This window comes from Pogoniulus pusillus, chromosome 22, assembly GCF_015220805.1.
Source record: "Pogoniulus pusillus isolate bPogPus1 chromosome 22, bPogPus1.pri, whole genome shotgun sequence".
NCBI classification, from domain to species: Eukaryota; Metazoa; Chordata; class Aves; order Piciformes; family Lybiidae; genus Pogoniulus; species Pogoniulus pusillus.
The window spans coordinates 15,271,562-15,281,410 of NC_087285.1; the positions used below are offsets into that span (position 1 = coordinate 15,271,562).

General features: G+C 60.3%; 1 protein-coding gene across 1 annotated transcript; it reads right to left on the reverse strand.

Moving 5' to 3' along the window:
* Positions 1-10: 10 nt before the first annotated feature.
* Positions 11-8,492, reverse strand: FAM193B (family with sequence similarity 193 member B). The gene is given in 12 exon segments (XM_064161872.1): positions 11-397; positions 495-570; positions 667-1,663; positions 2,172-2,408; positions 2,820-3,012; positions 4,002-4,416; positions 4,696-4,905; positions 5,092-5,314; positions 6,020-6,259; positions 8,166-8,375; positions 8,377-8,445; positions 8,448-8,492. Coding segments are annotated over 12 exon segments (3,012 nt in total). The 3' UTR covers positions 11-300.
* Positions 8,493-9,849: the final 1,357 nt, after the last annotated feature.

A 9,849-nucleotide genomic window follows, 5' to 3' on the forward strand; every position in this document is an offset into this window, starting at 1 on the left:
AGGCAGCGGGTTAAATAAAATAAAAAATTAAAAAGTTCTTTATTGGGGCCAGCACGGTCCTGCCCCGCGGCGCCGGGCGCCCGCGGAGAGGGGTTCGGGACAGCCGGGAAGGGGAGTCCCCGCGGGGCAGCTGGGGCACGAGGATGGGGCGGTCCCCGCGGGGCAGGAGAGCACCAGGGCCCCCCCGCGGAGGAGGGGACCCCACCGAGGCTAGGCGGGGGGCCCGCCGGGCAGGACGGGGGGCACAGTGAGGAGAGGCAAGCGGCCACGGCGGGGGTGGGGGGATGGTCCCCCCGCACCTCACTGGGCTGCGCTGGAAGTGGTTTTCTTCAGGGTGAAGTTGGTCCAGTTCACTGCCACCTTCTGCCGCGTCTGCTTGGCCGAATCCAGGCAAAACCTGGCGGGAAGAGAGGGCAGCCTCAGTCAGCTGCCAGCCCCTCGGCCCCTCCCCATCCCTGCTGGCAGGACTCAAACCCTTGGAGCTGCCATCTCACCTCTTGAAATACTCCACTTCCCTGTCAGTCTCATCCATCTCCACCTCGTCTAGGTCCTTGGGCAGAAACACGTCATCTGTAAAAGCAGAGAGGGTCAGTGTGGCTGTACAGGCAGGGACTGGCAAGGGTCACAGGGTGGACAGCAGGGCAAAGCTGCACAGCCGGCACTCACCGATCGAGGTGCTGGATTTCTCCACCTTGTTCCGGCTCTTCCTGCTCTTGCCCTTGGACTGAGGGGAGCCCCCCAGGGCAGAGAGAGCAGGCAGCTGCTGCACCGCCTCTGGCGGCTCTGCCTTGCCCTCTCCCCTCCGGCCCTTCCACTCTCCACTTCTCTCCTTCTCTGTCCTGCTGCTGCTGCAGCTCCAGGGCTGCCCCTTGCCATTCTCCCCTGGCTCAGCACAGCTGCCTGCCCGCTGTGGCTCCGGGGCACTTGTCTTGGAAGGGTGCTTGGTTCCCAGCACCTGTCCTTTTGCACCAGGGCTCTCCAGCCGGCCCTGGCCACTAGGCGTGACAGTAGCACCCTCCCCTTTCTTCACCTGCCCACCCTGCCGCTTGTTCTTCCGCTGCCGGCTACCCGCAGGCACGGGCTCTGTCAGTTCTGGCCCTTTGGGCTGTGGTCCCTCCTTGGGCTCTGGGCTCAGCCCGTTGTCATCCACAGCAGAGTCTGCAGCCTTGGACTGCACCCAGATCATGCGGGAGAGGCTGGGCACAGCACTGAGGCGCTTCACCACCCCATTCTCAGCCGCCACTGGGGCTGGTGGTGGCTCCCCAGGGCCCTCACTCCATCGGGGGCCCAGCTCACCCCGCAGCAATGTGTGGCTCTTGGCAGGGCCCAGGCTGAGTGGAGCCAGGGCTAAGTCTATGTCCTGAAGGTCAGAGGAACCATTGAGGTGGGAAAGCAGGTTCTTCTGCTCCAGAACAGCTGCCTTCTTGGGGAAGTCGTTAACATCCAGGTTGAGGTCATAGACACTGAAACTGGCTCTGATGGAGTCCTTAATAGTATTCTTGATCTCCTGTAGCCGGCTGCTGAGGAAGCTGTTCACCCGCTCCAGCTCCAGCTCCGGCCACTCCAACAGCTTCTCTTCAGCTGGCTCCCTGGCCTGGCTGGCTGCAGGGGCATGCTCTGCCCGTTTCTGGGCCTCCGCCTCCAGCTGGGCTTTCTCCTTTTCCTGCAACACAGGTGCCATTAGGATAATATTGCCTGGGCTGCAGCCCCTCACACGCAGGCCACATTGTCCCCCAGCTTTATCACACAGCAAACCAAAGAGTTAGCACTCAGTATGGTCACCCCATGTCTTCCACAACCTCAAAACTGTCTTGTGTCCTCCATGGGACTTCAACAACCTCGACACTCCATGCCAGATGCCATTCTGGGCACAACGCCTCAGCGTGAGCCATCATGGCACTGTCTATCCCCACCACAGATGCATGAGTGTTTGTCACATCCATGGCACGGAACAAGTAGGACAACGCAGTTCAAGGAGAGTTGGGCCTCTGTGGCAATAGAGGCAAGGAAAGCCTCACCAAGCTGGCCACTGGTGTAACCTCAGGAAGAAGGGGGAAGTGAAGGACACAGCATTCAAGAACTCAAAAACAGGCAAGACAGTAAAGTCTTTCAAGGCAGTTGCCCCAACCTCCATCCTGCAGCTTGCAGCACTTCCCTCTGCCCAGCCTCACCTTCTTCTTCTGCTTGTGTCGTGCCCGCTTGGCTGCCTTGGCACTGTTCAAGGGCTTAGGTTCTGTGCTGTTGATGTAGTCCAGGAGCTCATCCACATTGCGATGGTCCACAGCAGGCTCTCCTGAGCTGCTGTTGTGCCCTAGTTTCTGCGGCAGCTCCTCTTTCCTCTTGGTGAGACGCGAACGCAACTTCTCCCGGATCTCCGCATAGTTGCGGCTCGTGGGAGCGGCTGGGGGCTGTGGGAGGCGAGTGCTGTCAGCAGGGCAGGCACACGAAGCCAGTGTCACACACAGGCAGCCCCAGCTCCCCCACCAGACCCCACCAACTTCCCCAACCACTCCCTTCCCTGAGGTCTCGGTAAGACAAGTTGGTACAATCCCCTCTGAACGCTTTCCCACTGCAAAGCTACAGGGTTTGGCTGGCCATGCTAAGCCTCAGGGCTGGGCAGGCAGCTGTGAGTCAAGACCAAGAGGACCAGCTAACTGCTGAAGTAGAATAGCAACAAAACGGGGAATGCACATGCCAGCAGGGAACAGCCATGGCCAGACTTGCCCACCTCCATACTCTTGGCACACTGACTCTGCAACGTCTCACAGAAGAGCAGAGCACATGAACCAGGGGTGGCTGCAGATCAGCCACTCACTCACCGCATTGTGGCCGAAGAACTCACAGTAGCAGCAGTCACAGAACTTCCCATCCTTCTGGTTGGTAGAGGAGGCGCAGGAACTGCGCTCCGAGCTGCTGTCCTCATCCTCTCCGAGCCCCTCATCTGCCTCGCATGGTTGCGGCGGATGGCAGCTGGTACCATTTGGGAATTTGTGCCCTTTGCAAGATGGGTCTCTGAGGAGAAGGGGAGAAAGGCAAGAGGTGAGAGGGAGCCAGGGGGTCTTAACAATCACCCCCAATATGTATGCAGGAATAGCCTTCACTGGCAGCCTGTGCCCAAGTAGAATTTGCAGAGTAGATAAACCCCCTCCCCTATATCCTCCTCCTCTGAAGATGGCAGAGGAGCCCACAACAAAAGACATCTGTAGCTCCTTGTCCCCCAGGGCCTCTGGCAGGCAGGAGGCTGGTGCACCAGAGCTCCAGAAAGCAATGTCCCTCTGCCAGGCCACAAGCTGATTCCAGGGCAGGGAGCGGTACTCACTGGGGGCAGCAGGTAGCACAGGTGAGAAACGCTGGAACTGCATGCAGCTGCCAGACAGCCCCACGTGCAGGCAGGCCCGGCTCCCACAGGCACAGACTACCCAGCTCAGAGACAGGGAGGCCAGGGCATGGCCCACAGCACTATTCCTCAAGCTCCAGCTCGGGACCTGGCTGGCTCTCCACAGGGAGCACTAGTCAGCAGAGAGGAACCAATGCCCACGACTCAGTGTGCTCTCTTCCAGGGCACAGGCAGCCCAGAGAGGGACAGGGGAGCAGGTGAGCAGAACAAGTCCAGAAGCTTCATCTTCTTGAGAACCTTTGCTCAGTGTCACAGCTGCCCGACGGATCTCACTGACAAAGGTCTTGCTGGCCAACAGCAGGTTGACCACGTGCTTCCTTTGAGTCTTTTAGCTGGAGGAGGAGCAAGCACAGTCTCTTCTGCACCACAGTACTAAAGGACAACCGCAGGGAGAAGACATGTGGGTAGAGAAAGAGCTCAACCCTCAGAGACCAGGGGTCTGCAGCAGTGTAACTGGCTCGCAAACACAGTGGCTCTCCACACCACCACACCAGGGCAACTGGTGCCTCCGCAGGGAAATGCACATCCACAGGCAGGGGTGGGAGAAAGGGGGCACTGCCCAGCAAGGAGATGGGCTAGAAGCAGGCAAGGCTCCTCTACTCACCTGTTTGTGCTGGGCAGCTGGTGGGAGGTGGGAGGAGGGATGAGCGAAGTACTGCAGTGCCCATTGCAGGGATGAGTACAGCCTGACAAGGGAGGTGGCATCTTCAGCAGCGGCACGTTGGCAGGGGGCAGGTGAGGACTCTTACATGACCCCGGGCTGTGCGAGATGGTGCCAGCAGGGAGGGACTCAGATGCCAGCTTTGGGGCTGCCACCTGTGCACTGGGCGCAGGGAAGAGTGCAGCCTGTGGAGAGGTGGCCAATGGGATGTGAGGTGGGGAACCAAAGGGCCCCGAATGGGCAGGTGCCTGCTTGGAGGGGATCAGCGCTGGCAGCTGGGAGGGGAGGCCGGTGGGACTGTTAGGAGGAGCAGTGAGGTCCGAGTGCTGATGATGCTCTGAGGAGTGGAAGGCCTCACCTGCAGAGGGGCAGAAGCAGAGAAGTCAGAGCCCAGCTGTTCTGGATGGGCCAGGACCATGCTTGGGCCACTTCTCCATGGGACGAGCCTTGCCTCACCCTAGATAGCCGAGTACTCAGGCTAGCAGCCACCCCTGCTCACAAGGAGCCTTGGTGGCAGTACATTTTCCCCACAGGACTCAGCCCAGAAAGCAGAGGAAGGTGAAGGTGCTGGGGTAGTGAGGACCGTGTGGAGCAGTGGGCTGCAAGGATAAGGCTCACCCTGCCCTTGGGAACAAACCTGGCGAGGTGGCCCTTCGGCACATGCTTTTGAACTGCTTCGGCAGCGTCTTGCAAAAGTCAAGTGAGGTAGGCAGAGGTGAGCCTGGGGCAGTGCTGCTGGAGGTGGAAGATGCTGCATGGCTGTAGGGACAGGCCTTGAGCCCCAGAGCCACAGCAGGCACCTGGCTGGCACACTCCGGAGAGAAAGTGAGGCTGGGGTGCTTGTCACCTGGAAGGAAAGCAGAGCTAGGGCCAGATCTCAGCATCCTCTGCTTTTGCAAAGGGACTCAGGCATCCTGCTGGCACTGCCATTCAGACTCCCAGCCTGCCTGACCCTGCCCACCAGCTGGGTGCCCACCTAAGCTGAAGATCAGACATAAAGCTCTGCTCAACCCCACAGCTAGCTTCAACTCACCTAGTGCGGCAGGGGGAGCCCCGAGGGGGTTGCCCTGTGCAGCCCCGTTGGAGTGCTGCGAGTTCCAGAGGCCCGAGAGCTTGTGAGCAGACAAGAAAGAGCTGGGGTCCCAGTCCCCTGAGTTCCCGTGGCACGAGGAGGAAGAAGAGGAGGAGGAGGAAGAAGAGGAGTGGGAGCCACCCCCACAAGATTGTGACTTGCAGGATGTGTGGGATAACGAGACCTGGCAAGGAAAACACAGAGTGAAGCAGCAGCAGACTGGGAAGGGGGATCCTTGTCCCCAAGACATCATCAAGACATCATCAAGATCTCCTCCACTGCCCTGAGACAAGGGCTTAGCACATGGGAACTGCTCCTGTTTTGGGGATGGCAAAACAGCCAGTTGATTCAACAGCCACACAGTTTGGCTTACAGGGCTCCTGACAGCACGGCTGTGCCAGGCCAAGGCCCACACACTTCCTCTGGAGCCACTCAAACCTGGCTGAGGTTAAATAAAGCCAAGCTCTTCCCCTGGGCAGCTGCTCCACACATAGGCAGACACTTACCCTGGCACATGTTGCTGTGCTAGGGAGATTCAGCATAACAGTGGAGAGCAATCAGGACCAGAGGAGACACAGGACAACACAGAGAGGAACAGAGCTGGCAGAGAAGCAGTGGCACTGTTGGCCTTGCCAAGCAGGCAACTCTAACACAGCACAGACTGCCGGGCAAGCCTCCACAGCACCACACTGTCCCACCACAGTCTCCACAAGGAGCCAGCAACAGCTCCAGAGAGGGCAGGGAGCAGCAAGGCTGAGACATCTGCGGTGCTCAGCTCTGAGCAAGGAGGGGACCCACCCAGCCAGCCAGCACTGCAGGGTGGTGGGGACCATGGGGTCCTGGAAGCTACAGTCCCAGCCTTTCCAACCCCAGCTCCATAGCTGCTTACCGCCAGGGCCTGCTCCTGTACTGCCCGACGCTCTTCCTCCTCCACACTCTTCCGGCAGCTCTGGCAGATCCACAGTGGCATCTCTCCCAAGAGGTTCTGTACGAGCGTTGGCACAAAGTCTGGCGGCAGCCTCTCGCCTGGGGAAACCAGCCCATTGTGGGACGGTCCTCCCCAGTCCTTGCGCTCCCGATGACAGAGCAGGCAGCATGTCTGCACTGACTGGTTGGTGGTGGGTAGCACCTGCAGAACAACACAGACTATGAGTCACTTGAGATATGACCTGCCACAGAGCAGCACTCCAGGTGTGCAGCAGGTTGAGGTGGTAAATGAGACCTTGGGACGCTGACACCAAACTAGACAATTCCTTGCAGGCTAATGTGTGGGACTGCAGACTGCACCTTCTCCCACAGGAGGAGAGCAGCAGCAGGCTAGTCAGCTGCTGCCAGCCTTCCACCTGCCACCCAGAAGCATTTTGGGGCCTTGGGAAGATTACACCATCTTAAAGAGCCAGCCTCAACATCAAGCAAAGCTGTGAGGCCACCAGGAATTCCTACTATTCTCTCCAGCACAGCAGAACTAAGCAGACTCGCAGAGCAAAGCAAGAAACACAGCAACTACCATACAGGGATACAGAGGGGTGTTTGGCAGCCACAGCCCTGCTCCTTGCCCATCGCAGACCCCCCACTGTGTTAGCCGAAAGCCCCAGGCCCTCCCACCCGCCTCTTTGTTCTGCACAGCCCATGGCACAGATGTACCGGGGTGGGGTGCAGCCCCGGTGCTGCTTCGTGCTCTCAGCATGGGGCAGCCAGGCTGGGGCGTCTCACCCAGCGCTGCGGCAGAAGGTGGACCACAGCCTGCGGGCTCGCTGGAGGCCTGACAGCCGTGACGAGCCCAGAGCGGTGTGGGCGAGGGGGCCCCCATTGTCTGCCGCCGCGGCGGGGCCCCGCGACAATGAGCCGCATATTGAACTGCTGCTGTGAAACAGATGGCGTCTCCCAGGCTCAAGGTGAAGCAAAGGTCAGAGGCCAAGGAAAGTAGAGGGGGCGCACAGCTCCCCTGGCCACCCGCCTGGTCGGTAATGGGGAGGAGGGGGCTACTAGGCCACCCTGTGTCTCAGAAGGGGCTGACACGGGCACCACTGCACACAAGAAGAGAATGGCTCTCCCCGACCCACCCCGCGCATCCAGACCTAACGCCCACCCCTGTGCTCCCTGCCCGTGACCTGGAGTAGGCAGCAGCAGCCAGGCGTGTTGGGAGATGTCAGGCAGCAAGAGGTGCCGGAATCAGCCCACAGCCTGCTCAGCAGATGCTCAAGCCACCTGCCATCAGCAGGGCTGGTTCCCTTCTGCAAGAAGCTGTGGGCACACTCCTCAAACACGCCTGTCTCCAAGCCCTGGGTTCTGCTCCCCGGAGTGCACACAGGTCTCCTGAGCACACCTGCAAGATGTCCTTACGTACAGGGACAGAGAAAAGGGTGCACAGACCCTGGGACTAGAAAAACCCTTTGCTTTCATGCCACTGAGCACTGCTGGTCCAGCCAGAGGGGAGCACCGTGCCATGGTGACGGACTGGCTCCTTGGCTGATTCACCCTCACCACCAAAGGCTAGGATCAGCTTCTCCTAATGGCTGGAAGAGACAAGCCCCCATCATGCTATATATGAGTGGGAGCCTTCAACACCTCAGCCACCTCCCAGAAGCACCACGAAGTCCCCCTGCAGCTCAGCACATCCAAGGCCACCCTGCCACCGAGCCCACCAAAGCCAAGGTCAGGGCCCTACCCACCCCAGCCCCAGGCATGCTCCAGAATGCTGAGAAGCAGCTCCCACATCCCAAGGCAGCCACGCTCCCCAGAAAAGGGCTGACTTCTCTGCTCGTCTCAGCACCACTAAGGTGTACCCCCGCAGGGTGGCTTTCCCATCATCACCTCCGAAGGCACCGGAAAACCTCCCGAGGTGGGAAGAGGGAGATGGGAGACACCGGTGCCTCAGGCACGGGTGTGCCTCAGGGACGCTCCGAGGTGGGAGGCAAGGCGGGGACAGAGTAGGGCCCGAAAAGGATCCGGGGGTGGCCCCCACTCGGCTCTGCCCCATCCCCGAACCGAATGAAACCCCCTCAGAGGCAGGGCCGCAGGGCTTAATCCGGTACCTGAACGGTGGCTCTGCCCGACTCCCCGCTGCTGCCCGCCGCCACCACCACCTCAGGCGGGGCGGGCGGCTCCGGGGGCGGCGGCGGTGGAGGGGGAGGAGGCCCAGCATCGGAACCCGCCACTCTCTCACGGCGAAACCCAGAACCACCCGTCGCCACCAGCGCCGCCGCTGCTGCCTTATTCCGCCTGCGAGTCATGGCGAGCTCGGCCCAGCACCCGCCGCCGCCAGGACAACAGCCAATATGGCGGCGCGGCCCGTCCGGCCCCTGCCCGGGGGGAAGGGGGGGCGGAGGGAAGACCCGACAAGGTGAAGCAGCCGCCGCCATCTTGCGAGAGGGCAGAGCCGCGGGACAGCGCGCCGCCTGTCGGCGAGGAGGAGGTGGTGGCGCCGCGGTGATCCCCGCTCCCCCGAGTCCCACGCTGCGGCGGTACCTTCTGCTAAGCACGCGGCTGAACAGCCGGGGTGCATTCGGGGGACCAGGACAGCATCGTCACACGGCGGCGTGGTGCAGGGGGACTGGAAACACACACGTGCTCGCTGAGGTCATGTAGGAAGGCCGAGGCAATGGGCAACGCACTGCACATCTGCAATGGACTGGTGGTACCAGTATAGCAGGACTGGGATGCAGGCGAGCTGCAAACACACCTGTGATTGGCAGTATGTCTGAGCCTGAGGACCCTGCAGTGCTGGGGTGCACCCACAGTACCGAGAACGCTCTGGTACGGGAGGAGTAAGAGAGGCTGGAACTCATGCATGCATTGTGGCAAAGACCAGGGCAGTACCAATCCACAGCGGTAAGCCCATGCCCATGGCTCCAGCCTTCCCACAGGTGTGGGTTTCCAGACCTTCTGCACTCCATCTCTGTGTAGAGATGCCCCCCAGTATCCTGGGTGCAACTCAGCTGTACAGCCCTATGCTATCATCAGATCCCTGGACCTACAAGTCTCTAACTGGACAGCACAAGACCTGCACGCTGCACCCCGTACACTGTTCCTATTGCAGGGCTCTCCTGCTCCTCCCATGTAGCACAGTGTCCTTTGCCCCAGCTTTCCTGCTGCTTCCTGAGCCCAGGCTGTTCACTGGAGTCCGCTGCCCACTATACCATGTCCTGCAGTCCTGGAGTACCTCCAGGGTGCCCGCCCCCGCCAAGGGAGCTGGAGGCAGCTCAGACTCTCACTTCCCTGCACCCTTAGTGCCACCCAGGAAAGGCTCCCATCATGACATCAGCCTGTGTGATGCTAGACCTCACTCTGGACTATGCCTCATGTCGTGGGAGCTGCCCTTCTGGGGTGCAGCAGAGTTTGTTGCTAGCGACACGGGGATGCTTGAGGCACTTGGCCACCATAAAAAGCCCACCATGGCCCAAAACTGCCCACAGCTGTGGAACTGGCAAGGCTCCAGGCTGTCTGCACAGGGACTCCAAGCTATGGCAAGCAGGACAAGCTGCCCAGACAAAACCGGAGCCCGTAGCCTGTGGAGACATGCAGAGCCCTAGCACCAGGGCTCGTCCTGCACATGCAGCTGGCTGGCTCAGTCTGTGCTGTGGGGCTGCTGTGACTCAGGTACTTCCTCAAGCCGAGGTGGTGCCACAGTGTTTAATCGTCTTCAGTGAATTTTTTACTAGTGAATCTACCCCATTGGGCTTTCAGCCACCTGAATTATTGGCATCCACATCCTGTGGG